At 39.8% G+C, this 18215-nt stretch overlaps 1 protein-coding gene across 8 annotated transcripts; it reads left to right on the top strand.

Annotated features, from left to right (window-relative positions):
- The first annotated feature begins 2734 nt into the window (after window positions 1-2734).
- On the top strand, window positions 2735-18215 carry LOC127006276 (tumor protein p53-inducible nuclear protein 2-like). 8 transcript variants are annotated; one of them, XM_050875932.1, is made up of 4 exons: window positions 2735-2901; window positions 10485-10700; window positions 12040-12575; window positions 12898-18215. In XM_050875932.1, the coding sequence occupies exons 2-4, from the start codon at window positions 10490-10492 to the stop codon at window positions 13054-13056; spliced, it is 906 nt and encodes a 301-aa protein (XP_050731889.1). In that variant the 5' UTR covers window positions 2735-2901; window positions 10485-10489; the 3' UTR covers window positions 13057-18215. The 8 variants fall into 8 exon arrangements, with proteins under 8 accessions (XP_050731889.1, XP_050731891.1, XP_050731892.1 ...); XM_050875934.1 differs by lacking the exon at window positions 2735-2901 and adding an exon at window positions 3026-3036; XM_050875935.1 differs by lacking the exon at window positions 2735-2901 and adding an exon at window positions 3191-3201.

An 18215-nucleotide genomic window follows, 5' to 3' on the forward strand; every position in this document is an offset into this window, starting at 1 on the left:
ATATTTGACAAGGCTATCGTTGGAGTTGTGGGCATTTCCAAGGGTAGTTTTATGACCCTGGTGGTAGTGTGAGTCTTCTCCTGTACCGTGAACCTGAAGAAACACTCATTGGAATCCGAATGACCCCCTCTTTGACCTTTTGAAATGGCACAGACAGAGCGAAGGCCCTTGAAGACTGCTTGGCTGGAAACGAACAACCAGTGCCTGCAGGGGCCAGTTATACGAATTAAGATGCTTCTACGCAAGTCCGGGGTAGTTTGAGCCCTGTTATGCCTGTAATTACCCCCGCGAGAAGCTCTTCCAGCCCCATATGAGTCTGCTGCATCCCATAAGACACTATCGCCTCTTACATTAACAATTTCTAAAGGTTAAGGAGAGGGTCAGTTGGGTTCTAATAAGTGTTTCCTTAGGTTCATGTTACAGAAGAAGGGTTAAACTACCACCAGGGTCTTGAAACTATATACCCCTGGAAATGCCCACCGCTCCTATGAAAGCCTTGTCAAATATGTGTTCTTGGGCAGCGAAATGACTTATATACGACCCTACATAAGGTGTTGGGTGACCGATAAGGAAGCAGCGAGCTCATCATTATAATTGTGACTGATCTGGCACGTACAAGTTTTACGCTCTTGTCTATTCTTATCACCTGGTTATTTTCAGGATAATTTTTGCCTCCGCACCTGTCATATACTATTAAAAGAACATGAAAAGTTTGCTGATTCCGCGACAGCCAATGAAATATATCAGTTCAAGCAAAATTTCAGGATGTTGAAGCAAAAAAATATACGAGAAAATGCTTATATGAACTGTATATTTTATTCTATCATAATCTTATTGTAGGCTTAGATTAATATAATTGATTTATGCTTCTCGTATTTGCAGAAATATCTCTGGAAAACGATGGTGGGCTCATTTATTTTTTATTTATTATTTTTTTTTCCTGCCTGGGGGTTGGGATGGCATGTTCCTCGAATCAATATACCTCATTATTCATTGTTATTACGTAAAATATTAATGTGTAAGGAATTTATATGGTGCTATAGAATTTATATGGTGCTAAAAGGATAAACTTGTATGATTGATTGATTGATAGTTTATGCTATTAGAAGGTAACATAGGTGCCGTGATCCTTCTCCCTTGTTGTTTACCTGCAACAATAAATTATAAATCAATCTTAAAATCAGGATAAGTGTAACCATTGCATGTCGGTTCACAATAATGCCGAGTCGATATGGCGGCCAAGTAGCAGGATAGGCGGCCTCACCTCTGAGCCAGTAGAGGACGGAGGTGCGCCCTCTATATATAGCTATAGTATACTTATGTAACTGAATTGAATTGAATTGAAATATTTATTCATACGGCCTATATAGCAGGCCAAGCGACATATATAACAGTTTTGATATTTCAGTACCTAATTTCCTTCATGTGAGTACTATACAGCAGCCTAACTACTGGTCTATATTCAGAATGATTATTATATTTATAAATGTGACGTCAGGGAATTGCTCAGCAGAACACACACACACACACACACACACACACACACACACACATATAGCGCCATATCTTCAATGGTTTGATATTAATTTGGAGAGAAAAAGATGAAAATAATGTCTTTTCTTTATTTTGCATATCACATTAGAGTAGAAAGTGTCGATTTATTTTGTTTCTACTATAAATGCAAATCTTAAAACGATATATATGGTGAAAATGCTAAGTGGCAAGTTGCTGGTCACGTGAACATGATCAGCTGACAAGTGTCAACAAAGGGACGAGGTGTGTTTGTTTCTTTCTTTGTTCTCCTTTTTTCATGAAATTCAATTATTAAAGCACTAACGCACTGTCATCGATAAGGTATTCGATACGATTTTACAAAGATATAATTTTGCAATAACTTACATAGAAGTACGGTGCTAAAGGGACACAGATTATTTTTTTTAAAGAATTAACTGATCGAGCGAGCCAACCATGGAGGTATAATTAGTGGAGTCGGCACGGCCCGCTAATCCCATTCATTGAGGTGAAGCCGACGAACTGTCAAATTTACGGCCAAAAGATGGGGGTGGGCGAGCCTGGCCGAGCCCATTAAGAGGGAGCCCGACCTGACAACACCTGACACCTGGCCGTAAAAATGACACCTCGGGCGGATTCACTTAATTGGGCTGATGTTGACTCCACCAATTCTACCTCCATGGTTTTAAGTGTCTTCTCTATACCTCTAACTCTCTCCCTCTCTCTCTCTCTTTGTTTCTGTATGTCCTTTCCTTAATGATATATATAATAATACGATGTAAGAATATTTAGAGAAGCCCAATGGAGATGATGTATGTAATCTTGATGTACGGTAGAAGGGATATATATAAGGATGATAATTTAATAAACTACCAATCAATCAATCAATTAATATCAAGAGTGAAAACAAAGAAAAAAGGGGAATAGAACGGGTAAATAAATAAAATAGTCAATAAACGGGTAAATAAATAAAATAGTGAAATATAATTAAAGGGCTGACGTTGACTCCACCAATTCTACCTCCATGCATCGTTGCCAGATTATCGTACTCAGAGCCACGTATTAACCTGTGTTTCTGAGCCACAACTATCGCTAAAAAACACCAATAATTAACTACTCTAACGATAACTATATATAAACCCAGTTATTGGGGTCCTGGAGGCAGTTTTGGGTTGGAAATCGGCAAACATAGGCGGCTGGGTACGTCAATAGATCCAAGCAAACGTTAAATGTGGCGACATCTGGCATCAAGAACAGCTGAGCGAGCGTCTGGGTGCTCAGTAAGAGAAGGAAGTGAAGGAGCAGCATCTAGCTCAGTGGCCGCTCAGTATTGATTTGCTCTCTGTGTGAATTCAGCTTGACGTGAGAATTATTTATACTGTATTAAAAGTGAGTACGAATTCTTTTTAATATACTGGCTACCGATAAACTTGCTGAAATACAGGGTAGCGTTTCTTATCAGGGAATTATTAACCAAGATAATTGCGTAGATCCCTTACGGAAATTGTTTATACTGTATTAAAAGTGACCTAACTAGCCTCATTAAACACCCAAGAAGTGCGTATTCTGTTTTAATATACTGGCTACCGAGAAACTTAGTGAAATAGAGGGTAGCGTTTCTTATAAGGGAATTACTAACCAAGATAATTGCGTAGATGCCTTACGGAAATTGTTTATACTGTATTAAAAGTGACCTAACTAGCCTCATTAAACACCCAAGAAGAAGTGCGTATTCTTTTTTAATATACTGGCTACCGAGAAACTTAGTGAAATAGAGGGTAGCGTTTCTTATAAGGGAAATACTAACCAAGATAATTGCGTAGATCCCTTACGGAAATTGTTTATACTGTATTAAAAGTGACCTAACTAGCCTCATTAAACACCCAAGAAGAAGTGCGTATTCTTTTTTAATATACTGGCTACCGAGAAACTTAGTGAAATAGAGGGTAGCGTTTTTTATCAGGGAATTATTAACCAAGATAATTGCGTAGATGCCTTACGGAAATTGTTTATACTGTATTAAAAGTGACCTAACTAGCCTCATTAAACACCCAAGAAGAAGTGCGTATTCTTTTTTAATATACTGGCTACCGAGATACTTAGTGAAAAAGAGGGTAGCGATTGTTTATACTGTATTAAAAGTGACCTAACTAGCCTCATTAAACACCCAAGAAGAAGTGCGTATTCTTTTTTAATATACTGGCTACCGAGATACTTAGTGAAAAAGAGGGTAGCGTTTCTTATAAGGGAATTACTAACCAAGATAATTGCGTAGATGCCTTACGGAAATTGTTTATACTGTATTAAAAGTGACCTAACTAGCCCCATAAAACACCCAAGAAGAAGAAGAAGAAGTGCGTATTCTTTTTAATATACTGGCTACCTAGATACTTAGTGAAATACAGGGTAGCGTTTCTTATCAGGGGTATATTGACCAAGGTAAATGCGTATGTGCGTTACGGGTCTGTATTCAAACATTCACACAGGTTCTGCAAATGAACTTTAATAAGCATACTGTTTCTTAGAGGCAATATGACGATGGCAGACCTACTAATGCTGTGCCTTGATATGATCAGCAATATACAGTGAGCGAGTGTTCTTAGGAGAGGGGAGTCCTTGACCTCTGTAATCTATAAACAGGAAGTAAATTTAACTCATGGACCACTATAATGAGCTACTAAATGAAATGCATGTTAGTCGATTTCATGCTCCCCCACCTAAAAACCCGTGTTCCCACAAGTCCCCCAAGATCGTTGAGGGCAGGGGATAGGCATAACTCGAAAAGTAGACATTTGCGATGAAAATGAGGTACAAAATCATGCAATTCACTACATTTGTCACCAGAATTACATGAACCAAGTGAGAAAATCGTTGGTTGGGTGAAACTGTTAATTGACCCACATTTCAAGGAGCAATGGGATAGAGAAAAATTGAAGCTATGGAAAGTATTCTGAATGTCATTGTGATATCTTTCAAAACCCAAGGTCATAATGCTTAACTCGAAAAGTAGACATTTGTGACGGAAATGAGGTACAAAATTGTGCAAGTCACTACATCTAACACCAGAAAAACTTGAACCACATAAGAAAATCGTTGGTTGGGTGAAACCGTAAATTGTCTGATTTCATTCAAAACCCAAGGTCATAAAGCATCCTGGGTTTAATTTTCCCCACTTCAAATGATATCTTTCAAACCCCAAGGTCATAAAGCATCCTGGGTTCCATTTTTCCCACTCCAAATGATTTCTTTCAAACCCCAAGGTCATAAAGCATCCTGGGTTCCATTTTTCCCACTCCAAATGATTTCTTTCAAACCCCAAGGTCATAAAGCATCCTGGGTTCCATTTTTCCCACTTCAAATGATTTCTTTCAAACCCCAAGGTCATAAAGCATCCTGGGTTCAATTTTCCCCACTTCAAATGATTTCTTTCAAACCCCAAGGTCATAAAGCATCCTGGGTTCAATTTTCCCCACTTCAAATGATTTCTTTCAAACCCCAAGGTCATAAAGCATCCTGGGTTCAATTTTCCCCACTTCAAATGATTTCTTTCAAACCCCAAGGTCATAAAGCATCCTGGGTTCAATTTTCCCCACTTCAAATGATTTCTTTCAAACCCCAAGGTCATAAAGCATCCTGGGTTCCATTTTTCCCCACTTCAAATGATTTCTTTCAAACCCCAAGGTCATAAAGCATACTGGGTTCAGTTTTACCCACTTTAAATGATTTCTTTCAAACCCCAAGGTCATAAAGCATCCTGGGTTCCATTTTCCCCACTTCAAATGATTTCTTTCAAACCCCAAGGTCATAAAGCATCCTGGGTTCCATTTTTCCCCTCTTCAAATGATTTCTTTCAAACCCCAAGGTCATAAAGCATCCTGGGTTCAATTTTGCCCACTTCAAATGATTTCTTTCAAACCCCAAGGTCATAAAGCATCCTGGGTTCAGTTTTACCCACTTTAAATGATTTCTTTCAAACCCCAAGGTCATAAAGCATACTGGGTTCAGTTTTACCCACTTCAAATGATTTCTTTCAAACCCCAAGGTCATAAAGCATCCTGGGTTCCATTTTTACCCTCTTCAAATGATTTCTTTCAAACCCCAAGGTCATAATGCATCCTGGGCTTAAGGAGTTGACTGAAATTTTGGGGAACTGTACATCATCAGTCTTGCTTAACCCAGTAGCAGCGGGGATCATGTTTTTAATGGTCCCTCTAAGCGAGAAAAATGAGAAAAAATCACCCCTCACACATACCATTTCGTAGTATGTATCAAAGTATTTGTGATCAGTTTATGCATCATCTATTTTGGGGGGTTTATATCATGGCACAAATTTGGCCCGTCGCTGCTACACGGTAAAGCCACAAATTTGGCCCGTCGCTGCTACCAGGTTAACCATGCATATTTCTGAGCATTTTAAGCACTGAATATTTTTTTCCCAAAATTGTTGCCTTCAAGTTTAGGGTGCGTGATATACGCCGGAGCGCGATACACACTGCAAAATACATTATTACATACACAGTAATACCTTGGTTTACGAGTACCTTACTTTATGAGGTTTTTGATTTCTGTGCAATAAAAAATCACTAAAAATGCCTTGGTTTATGAGCAGTGACTTGGTGTATGAGCATCCAGTTTGTACAAGTTGAATACGAGAGCGCGGGTTTCCTTTTTTCACCATAAGACGAGAGCACTCAGAGCAGAAAACAATGGGAATGGGGTCTCAGTTCGAATTGTACACTTGCAGAGGTAGCACCCACGCTCGTGTCTGCTTATGTTTGTGCTCTAGTGTGCGATCTTTGTTTTTTCAACACTCCAGTATGCGTTCATTTTGGTTTGAGAGCAAAATTATGGAATGAATTAAGCTCGTAAAGTGAGGTATGACTATATATATACCGTCAACCAGGGTGACTTCGGACACGGGGTGACTTCAGACAAAAAGTGGATAAAAAGTTGACATGTTGATAACTCGTAGCCAGTTGCAACAAGCTAGATGATTTTAGTGTCAGAATTTGTCTTTTGCCTTATAGTGTTCGAATAAGAATGTTGTTTTCTTGAGACACGTTTCTGTTTTGAAAACCAGCACAATATGTGTTTTTGAGATTTCGTAAAAATTTACCCCCCTTGGAAAACTTCTTCTGGCAGGAACAATCTGTATTACACACAACATCAAAACTAGAGAAAACAATCAGAAACATGCTTAACTAGAACAGTTAGAATGATTCAGGGGTGCTTAACATATCCTACACACCTGTAAATGTCACTTGAATGGAGGCACATCGAAAAATGGCTCAAAATGGGGTGACTTCAGACTCCTAAATATAACTACACATTTTGGTTTATTTTCATCAATTGCATGTATTATCAAGTGGCTACGCTTTTGAATAACGCTACGGGCATTTACATAGAAGATGTTTAATTTATTCGCCGAGTGTGCGCCATATATTAACTGCCTTTTCACTGGAATAGTGCGTCAGACCTGACTATCTACAACTGCCTCAACCTCGTCAACCAATTGTTTATTTTGATTTAAGCAATCATATAAAGTAGATAAATAAGCATACAAATAAATGGGGTGCCTTCAAAGCATTTCATAACACCCCCATAGCATCATCACGGCCTAGGCTTGTGATGCTTGGATAATTTCTGATATTTTTTTTTTTATGCTTTGATGACTTTTGACAATTTGATGCTTTGGTAACATCTGGATTTTTTTTATGTATCGATGACTTCTCACTTTTGATGAATTGAAATGAATTAAACTTTTTGACACTGATAGGGTATGGGGAAAAACTGTTTTTGACACAATGAAAACATCTGGGAAATTTGATGGGTTGATAATTTTCTGCTGATTTGATGAAATGATAGGACCAATTTTTGAGACTTTGATGCTCCCCCAAATAAATGTCTAGTGAAAGGAATCATGATAGGATCTGATCAATGAAATGTAAAATAGTGTGCACTTTAAAGAGCCCTAACACTCATGAATGTTGCCCTACCATTATAAAAATTTCTTGTGGTGACTCTGTGATCATTAAGCTTCAAAAAACAACAACCTGTGCTCTACATCTTATAGTTTTATGTAATATAATTTTTTTTTCAAAATTATTGACCTTTTTTTTACTTCCCTGCTACTGTACTACTGACCTGAAATGTGGGAACTTCTTGCCCAAGATTTTTTGCCAACTTTTTCCGCGTGCAATGAGTCAGATTCGGCGAATTTTCGTCGCGACTTCTGGTCAAGCTCGAGCAAAACTACTGAAGCTAGGAAGGCGTGTTTGGTGGCAAATGAAAACGCTATTAATACAGATTAATAATCAGAAAAAAATTGGAAAGCACTAAATAAATAAAAAAAAGTTATAAGCAAAAACTAGAACGTGTCCAAATCGCGGCAAAAGGGCCGAAAAACAGGCTATTTTGTGACGGGTCGACGACAAACTTGGAATCGAGCTATCAAAAAACCTTTCGAGCTGGTCAAACTACATTGCCAAGAGGGGCTGCATGCCAAATTACAGCCTTCTAGAGGCAATAGCAATGCCACCACACTAGACAAAAACGACAAAGTGTCTGGAGTTCGTCAAAATCGCTCTCAAAAGGGTTTACGTTTCGAGCTCTAGCGACGAAACTACTGGGAGTAGGGAAATGTTATGCATCATATTGGAAAGCACATTGGTAGGGCTAAATTATTTGTTAAATAAGTTTTTTGAAATTCTCAAAAAATGAGTAGGTTTCAAGGTTGGGAACTCAAAAATGTTTTTTCAGTCGTTTTTTTGTGAATTTATTCGATTTTTTACCCTTTCGAGTCGGTTTTTGAGCCCGGTCACTTATTATTAAACATAGCCCTTTCATTTTGCCATCGATTGATACCTAAAACATTTCTGTAGCCCCAGAAATAAGGGAGTTACGGCGATTCGCACCAAAGCGGTTGATTTTCCAAAATTCGCGGCTTAATGACAGGGCTGGGGCAAGTTTCCGGTCCACAGTGTATGGTTCACTGTTTATGCGAATTCGCAGGCAGCTGCTGAAGCTGCAGAGACCAGAGCAGTCTGGGTTCACGCCTGGTAAGTCAACTACTGACCGTATCCTAGCGCTTCGCGTACTGCTGGAGCGCCGACGTGAGTTTCGACAGGGGATGCTCGCGGCCTATGTCGATCTCGAGAAGGCGTTTGATTCAGTGCGTCGTGAGGCACTCTGCTGGGATCTTCTGCGACTCCGTGGGCGGAGGGCAAAGGTGTGGCAGTTGGCTACCTTAAAAATGCAATGTTTCCGTTTACACTCGCCTGCAAGTGATAAGTAGTGTTTTGAAAACCTCAGGAGAACAATTGGTGTGCAGTCATTGGTGATTGGTATTGCCTCGTGGCATACCATTTAAAATATGAAATTTTATATATTTACGACATTAATTATGTTACCTGTCCTGTTGACGCCCCTGCCTATATTTACATGGTTCAGATGACTCAGAATGTAATGATATAAAGGATAGTTTAAGTATAAACCTGTCGCGATACATCAACAAAAAATTCAATATTTTCCTGGCCAAGACCAAGGATATTGGGCAAATAGGATATTTGAGAGAGAGAGAGAGAGAGAGAGAGAGAGAGAGAGACCACTGCCACAGCCAGTTATAGATGTAGGTGACCTTGTGGAGTCTACCTCGAGTGGGTAACCAAATGTGGGCGTGGCAACTAAATGTGGGCGTGGCTCAATATCTGCTCGCAATATACTCTGCTAGAGTGTGTTTGGGAAAGTTCTCAATAAAAACTAAGTTGATTATACGATAGTCGGGGCCGTTGTCACTCGGACACCTGAGCTGGGCTCTCTCTTTTTCTAATCTTTTCATTTTTTTACAATTCATCGTCCATAGACACCTCACTCCCCGTACCAGCCTTCCCCGCCCCTCCTCGTCCCCGTCTTAACAACCCCAAAATTTCTTCTGATGAGTGGGAGGACAGGCCTCTCTCTCTCTCTCTCTCTCTCTCTCTCTCTCTCTCTCTCTCTCTCTCTCTCTCTCTCTCTCTCATTTTCCATCTGTCACACACACACACACACACACACAGTGTGTGTTGAATCTCGAATTGTATTTTCTACTTGCTTATTGCGTCAGACAGTTTTGGAGGCTGCGCCAAGAAGAGAACGAGCCAGGATGGCGCCACACAGAGCGCGCGCCCGCGCCAGCGAGCGAGCGAGCTAGAGAGAGAGAGAGAGAGAGAGAGAGAGAGTCGTCCATTGAAACTGAGCACACTTGTGTCAGCCCTGCAGACCTTCCCCTAACAGCCAGCTTCGAGCCAGCAGCCAGTGAGCTGTGGGAAATTACTTTCACAGTTCACTATGATGTGTTAATAAGCTCCCAAACTAATACCATGGTTCAAGAATCCCTTGTATTGTTTTGTGTTCATGTTTAAGTTAAGAAATTTGAGGAAACCATACGGGAAATCTTTTATGGATCTGGTGTTGCATCGATAACCAAACTACAATGGAATATATATATATTATATATATATATATATATATATATATATATATATATATATATATATATATATATATATATATATATATATATATATATATATATATATATATATATATATATATATATATATATATATATATATATATATATATATATATATATATATATATATATATATATATATATATATATATATAATTTTTTTCCTTAGTGTAAGGTTTTTCTTCTAGTATTAGTATCCATTGGAAAAGAGAACATTAAAAAATTATAAAAGAAAAGAGAATGTCTATAAAATATAAAATATTGCCCATTCAAAGATGACACTGAGTTATGAAATCTCAAGATTGAATAAAAAGTCTGGTATATAATTTATTCATTTAGTAGTTTGATTGAATCCTCAGTATTTACTTTTTTGTTGTTTTTTACCGACTTATACTTAGTCTGCTTGTATTAATGCTGTTGCTTCAACTAGTGTTATAAGTATTATTTTATGTAATTTCAGGAAAAATGTTGGCCAACCTTACATCGCTTATCTGGGGAAGTGAAAATACTCCTGTTACTGCTGCAGCCATCACCACAGACACCACTTCTTCCTTAGACCTCATCAGCACTAAAGATAACTATGAAGAGTCACCAGAAGGGTTCAGCAAATTCAGCATCAGAGCCACAACACCGACAGATGAGGAGGAAGCAGACTGGGTGTTAGTTGACAGAACAGGTGTGTTAAGATTGTAAAGAAGTTTGCTTTGCTCCATCTAATACTGATCAAAATATTTTCAGAATTTACTACTAAGATTTAACAACACATAAAATGGCAGTTTATGATGTACAAAATGATAATTGCAAGGTCAACTTCATCAAAGAAATGGTTTGTTCTAATATACCGTGGGCCTTCAGCATACGTGGTAGATGCAAGACAGAATTTCCCGCATTTGGGAAGGCAGTGGCTGAGTTGTCAGTGTGCAGGAGAGGTGTCCTGGAAAGTCAGGTTCAAGTCCTACCTACTGTTTCAAACTGACAATTTTGAGTCATTGCTGAGCACCCAAAGAAAACCCTCACGTTGTCGTGGTGATCACCTGTCATCCCGGACTCTAGTAAAACTCAAGAGGATCAAGTGAAGTTCTGAGGGGCAGCTTGACTCAAACAAGAACAGCATTACTATAGAATACTTGCCCATTCCACTGACAGGTTAGGCCTGGTCAATAGGCCCTGCCAAGAAAAGCTTATCACTGCCAAGGGCCATACAATATATATATATATATATATATATATATATATATATATATATATATATATATATATATATATATATATATATATTTATATATATATATATATATATATACAGTCGTCCCTCAAATAGTACGGGGGTTAGGGACCCAGGACCCCTGTACTATTCGAAAATCCGTATAAATTAGTGCTGCCCATAGAAACACTCCCTGGGGTGCGTTTGAGAGAAAGAATCGGGACTCTCGGAACGTCCCGACTGCTCTCAGACGTGTGATGCGGCAGCACGAGTTGCCAACTCGGCACGTCCACTGGCTCCCGGGTTTGAGAGGTGGAGCGCCTTCGTGCTGTGATGACGTCACCAGCAAACATGGCGGCCCAAATAAACACATATAAGTGTCTCCGTTGCTTTTCACCTCTCTGTACCACCATAACCACTGGAGCTTCCTTTTCATCTTCTGTTGTAAGGAGTTCGTCAGCCAGGACAGCTAGTAATGCATCTTAGGTTCAATCAGGTACTACATTCAGAAGTGGTATGGGAACCATAGCTGCCTCATTTTGACTCATGGAGGATGTTATCTACATGGACTGGGATAGGCTATTTACATCAATATTATATTCGTTTACAACAGAGTTGGAAAACGTTTTACCGTTAGGGCATTAGGGTACTTACAACTTGATCCACAGGCTGTACAAAATTATCTTTCCTGGAAAAAGGATTTACGGCCCACTTAACACTTGATGCGCTCATGTCATTATGTTTAAGGCAATAAGTGGACAGTGTAGGTGAGGTGGGGCGTGGCACTAATAGTACTGGTGGTGTTTGGCAGAGGTTGGCGAGGCAAGTTGTGGTGGTGTGGAGTCGATAACAAGTGCCACAGTCGCTGCCCCCTCAATATTCACCACCACTACACCATCAAGAACAGCAACCTTCACGCCAGCACCATCAGTTACTCAGGGAGGAGAATGGAGTGATGGTGGGACACAAGGCTGGCTCATGACCCCTCCACCATGCTTCACACGCTCACAGGCAGCTCCTCTAGCTTCTTCACCTTTAGAAAACCTACTGATAGAGCATCCAAGCATGTCAGTTTACATGCCACGCCCCACCTTCAGTAGCGCTGCCGCCACAAGAATATTTCCTTGGCGTGTTGTAGCTCACTCCACATCATCTTCCTGTTCTACCCCCTCAGCTTCTCCATCCTCCCAACCTGTATTGGTGGAAAGGGAAGAATCTCCCATGAAAGAAAACACTGCTGAGGAAACTGAAAACCAAGTGGCCGAGGTGCCGCCAGCAAGAGGAGGAGTAGCTCAGCCAGCACCCTCCCTCCTTCGTGCTATTGATGTACTTAGACCAGCACAAAAGGTGAGCAAAAATTTTAGCAGTTAATGGGCTGGGATAGTTAAGGGTATAGTCAAACCTGTCTTTTGAGAGGGAAAGGTAAAGAAATTTTGGTCAAAGTTTACAGATAAGGTTTATTACATGTTGGTTTATGGTTCAGGAATTGATGAGTGATGTATAAGATACTTGTGAAGAGGTGCAACACTCTTGAATGTGGCTGTTCTTTTCATATAATTGAAGATACAACCTCCATATATGTGCAGGTTAGAGTACAGTAATGATTGACAAAATTTATGGTAGCGAGTTTTGATAACATTTCTTGTTAGTTACTTTTCTTTTTCCTCAGGCCCAACGTAGACGTGAGGAGCGGCGCCTAAAACGGGCACCTCTTGACCGCAGCAACAAAGTCAGGGAAGTGGCCGCTGCAGGCAATAAGCGTGCCAAGCGATGTGACCTTATGGCGCCAGGCAAGTTCTCCCGTGTAGTGAACAACCGCAAGTGCTGAATGTTAATGAATGTGTATTGCAAGTGTGAAAGGTTTCACTTAATTTAGAAATTACAGTAACACATTTTTTCATGATTTTAAGAAGCCTTCTTTGATCAGTTAAACCATCAGCTTAGGTACTGATTGATAAGCTTTTTTCAGTGAGGTACATGCAATTTGAAGGCCACAATATATCATCAAAATAATTAAAAAAAACAAAATATCAATTTACATTTTTTTTTTTTTGCTTATCTGTCTTTTTTTTATATACCTATCTATCTATCTATCACTCTAATGCCCTACTTCTCTAGATCATCCCATTAAAGCTTGAACCACAGACTTTTCTATATAACTAATTATTTTTATGAAAACTAGAGCTGTATTTTAATAGTACTAGTCTTAATTTCAACTAACTTTTTTCTATTCTGTCTGAATTCCATGCCTTGCTATATTTTTGGCAAGTTATTTTTATCTAAATCAAGCAGTATCAGATAGCATAGCATGGGCTGAACCTACGTATGGTATTTGTACAAATATTATGAGAATCACATTTCATAAATGCTGCCAAATAATCACACCAACAAGTTTTACTGACGATCTTTATGATTCTGAGTCTCCTTGAGTTCAAGAAGCTAAAGTATAGTATAGATGGTGTGGTTTGAGTCAGAGAAATTTTCCATGTCATTGACTGTTTGACATCTTACAATATTAGAAACCAGTGCCCACATTGTGATTTTGTAATTAAGGTGGGCATGTGAGGGCATGTCAACTAGAGAAGCTTCAAAGATAGGCATCAATAAGTTCCTCAAACTGTAAGCACTCATAGAAGTCACAGGAAAAGGGTTCCTGTATTGTAACCAACACACAACCATAACATTGGATACTGTTTTATGCAAGAGGATGAAAACTGGATATACACTCAACCCTCATTTTCCCAGACTAATAAGGATAAGCACCTGTCCAGGCATCACGAAAGTCCAGGAGTCAGAAATCACTACAATCCAGGGAAAATGCATCTCCTAACTCTAAGGATGTATGTACTGTTTGACCTGTCAGTCACACAGTGCTGAGGCGGTGGCTGAGTCGTCAAAGTAACGGCCTCGTGTTCAGGAGGACGCGAGTTCAATCCCCGCCCGGTGCCACCAAGCTGGGATTTTTCAGCCGCCGCCGAGTGGCTTAAAACTACCCACATGCTGTCCAGAAGACCACCTGTCAACCCGGACTCTAGATTCTAGGATCAAAGATGAGCTCTGGGAGGGCAGCATGAACCAATGCAAGATGGCGCCACTATAAACACTCGCCTGCGCCAGAACGGGCTGGGCCGACCATCAGGACCTACCGGAAAGAAGCCTTGGACCGACCATCAGGACCCACCGGAAGAAGCCTACCGGCGCAATAGGCTGCAATGTAAAAAAAACAAAAAAAAACATCTCTAGCAGCCCAGCAATGCTTCACAACACTGCATGGCTGATGGCTCAACTGTACGCAGGGCAGGCTTACTCTGGGTGGGCGGAAGTGCAGCATGAGTATTTCAAATCTTACACCAGTTAGATATTCGTAATTTTTCAGTGATTTTTCTTGGAATTTTTTTCAGTCTTTGACCAGCCATGTTTTTGCCAGATATTTGGGGTTTCCACATTCCCAAGGGCCGGTAGTCGGGGTGTTACTGTATAGGTAAAGTTAGGAGTACACGCAATAGCTTTGTGTGGCGCCAGTGCTCATCTCCATTCTGTTGGCCCTTTGAGGTTTTGGTGGAGAGAACCCTTAACCCGTGGGCTTCGGCTATGGGAAAGCTGAGAAGTGGCTGAGAAACGGCAACATTACACTGCATTTTGAGACTAAGAAAAGAGCATGGAACGTACATCAGAGTACTCCTCTCATAACCATAAAGCCATTAAAAACATTTACTTATACTCAAACTCCATTCTTTTTGGGTGGTGTTTGTTACAAAATAAACAGTCTCGTGACACATGGCATCTAGCCAAGAGTCGCTTGTTGTCTACTTTAGAGAATTTGACAAGTGATTACTGTATGGATAGCTAATTCAGTCTGCCATGACCTTACAGCACCACCTATGACAAATAACCCCACCTCAAGATCACTCACCCACCGCAATGACCCAGGGCATGCATGGTGGGTTGCTGTATGCCGCCACTGCCTACAATTAGCTCGAATTAGGCGTTTTGAGCCGAGCCCCAAACAGGGTCCACCGTTTCAGCGGACCGACTCACGGGAGCCCAAAAATGGGTCCGCTGACACTGCCGGGCTAACCTGACACGGGGCCAGTGTAACATCTGGGCTACCACAGTGTAGTTTCCCCAGGTACCCATTTATTGATCACCCCAAAAGAAAGGTGGGCTGTATGCCAACTGCCCAGGCTCGCAGATTTATAGTCAGGGATGCTAACCACTGCAAACCTCAGGAGGATACTTGGTGCTGCAGTTTTGGGTATCTGTATGTACCATTGTCGTGTGGTTAACCAATGAAAATATGAAAATTGATGTACTATATATGTATAGGACCAAAAACATGTTGGTTCTGCCCCCTATGAAAGGTTCCTGTGGACGCAGATTTTGTCCGGGAATTTGAGGGTTGAGTGTATTCTGTACTTCAGCCAGTGAGCCCTTTGTTCATTATTATTAGTTTGTGCACCATAACCACCCCATCACCCCCCCCCCCCTCTCTCTCTCTCACTCTCTCTCTCTCTCTAACTGCATTTTCTTTTTTCTCCTTTATTTTTCTTTCCTCCTTTTCTTCACTCAACACATCATTTTCTTCCTCCTCCTCCTCCTCCTCCTCTCCTTCTCCTCCCTCCCTCATCTTCCTTTCCTCCTTTCTTTTTCTCTTCTACTTTCCTTCCTCTCTCTCTCTCTCTCTCTCTCTCTCTCTCTCTCTCGCTCTCTCTCTCTCTCTCTCTCTCTCTCTCTCTCTCTCTCTCTCTCTCTCTCTCTCTCTCTCTCTCTCTCTCTCTCTCTCTCTTGAGTTTATATAATTCCTCAGTTTACAATGCAGTACAAAAATGAAAAAAAAAACTAGTAATCGTTAATGAAGTTCCAGATATCAAACTTTATTCACATGTAATTCATATAAAAATAAATAAGCTGGCAATGTTTCCCAGGTCCTATATTTTGAGGGGTACATACTGTAAATTTAAAAGCTGTTGTATGCAATGAAGAAACTGGTCTCTCCAAAATCAGATCCCAGAGAAAGAGATTGACAGATTATCACAAAATGGTGTAGTGGTAAATACCTTAATCTTAACCCAGTAGCAGCGGGGATCATGTTTCTTAATGGTCCCTCTAAACGAGAAAAATGAGAAAAAATTATCACACACACAAACCATTTCATAATATATATCAAAGCATTTGTGATCAGTTTATGTATCGTCTATTTTGGGGGGTTTAAATCATGGCACAAATTTGGCCTGTCGCTGCTACACGGTAAAGCCACAAATTTGGCCCGTTGCTGCTACACGGTAAAGCCACAAATTTGGCCCGTCGCTGCTACACGGTAAAGCCACAAATTTGGCCCGTCGCTGCTACACGGTAAAGCCACAAATTTGGCCCGTCGCTGCTACTGGGTTAAAGTCAATTTCAGACCCATTGTATTACAAAAAACTGTATGATGGAGGTATTTAGGAAACTATTCTATTCAAACCCAGAGATCTAATAAAAAGGTTGTTATTTAGGCCTTTTTTATGCATTTTAATAACAAAATCTAAAAAAATATAAGCACTGGTACTTCTCAGTTTATGCATGTGTAACTGAAGCATATTTAGAATAGGGCAAGGTCATTAATAAAGTCACTTTCATTTCATTATGTGGCTTATTTAGAAAATGCAATGTATGTTGTTTCAAGTTAAGCATTAACTCAAAAGAATGCAAAAAATGTAGCTGGCACCTCCCCAGAAAAAAAAAAAACTCAAGCGCATGCTTGTAAAAACTCATTTAATATAGGTTTTACAGAATTTTAAGATGGTTCTAATGGTATAAACAGTTTATCAATTATTCAGTAATTAGCTTAGAAATTTTGGAAAACAATATGTTGAATCTTAAAATTCATTAGACAAAAAAAATTCATTGAACAAAAATTGTGGATATCAGAGGCAAACACAAAATTGTAAAATTTGATGAAAATTCCAGTTGTCAAGCAGATGTGGCACAGTATTTTGGCGGCTTGCACACATACAAGTAGATGTGGACTTGAATGGCTTTGTAACTTTTCACAGCTATTAGGCCCTGATTTTGAGGTGAGGGATAAATGGGGTCAGTTTGTGGGGTCAGAGTTCCCCCATGCATGAGGGCATGAGTCACAGCTCCACAGTGACCTTTGCCATGCCGCAGATCAGCTGACACACGATACACAGACATGCTTGTCATGGCAAAGTCACTAGATATATTCATGAGTACTTTCCTGATAACACTTTTATTGTTCATTGATAATTGTCTCACTAGCCTATGGAGAAGAGCCCCATTAGAAGTGATAGCTCAGAAGAGAAAGGAACCACCAGTCCTCTGTCCATTACAGCTCGCCCTGTGAGATATGCCTGAGTCACAAGGCACAATAGGAAGGTCACAAGTTTATAAGGGAAATAAAAGAAAACGGGCGTCCACATGCGAGACACTCATCCTTTTATGGAACCCATCAGTATTTCCCCCTGTGGGTCACTCATACTTTAGGGGTTAACAGCTAAAGACACTTGTCTGAGTATCTGGAGCTTGTCAGAGAAGCATTGGCCATGATAGAAGAATATAACCCGAGTTTTGAAAGAAGCTCATGTTTCTTTCGGTGAAGATGTTATTCAAAACATTATTTTAAAGAGAGCTTTTAGCAGAGTGAATATTGAATATTGCAGCACTGCTTGGAGAATAAGGTAAATACCTTATCAATACCTTATCGAAACAGTCTAGTTCAAAAGGTGTAAATTACTCTTTTTGTGTTATTTGTTAATTAATGTTCCTCATCAGAATTTTAGTATAGAGGAGTAAGAGAAATAACCAGATAGTTTTTAAAGCAACAGTCATATTTTACGTGTTATGTTTCTCACATACTGTACTATACCTGTCCTGGTTTTTGTATTACTCTGATCTGATTAAACATCATTTAGCCTATCCAAACATGGCTATAAATCTAATTAGGTAAGTTCTTTAATCTAAAAATATATAAAATTTGGTTTGCAA

Source organism: Eriocheir sinensis, chromosome 32 (assembly GCF_024679095.1).
Source record: "Eriocheir sinensis breed Jianghai 21 chromosome 32, ASM2467909v1, whole genome shotgun sequence".
NCBI classification, from domain to species: domain Eukaryota; kingdom Metazoa; phylum Arthropoda; class Malacostraca; order Decapoda; family Varunidae; genus Eriocheir; species Eriocheir sinensis.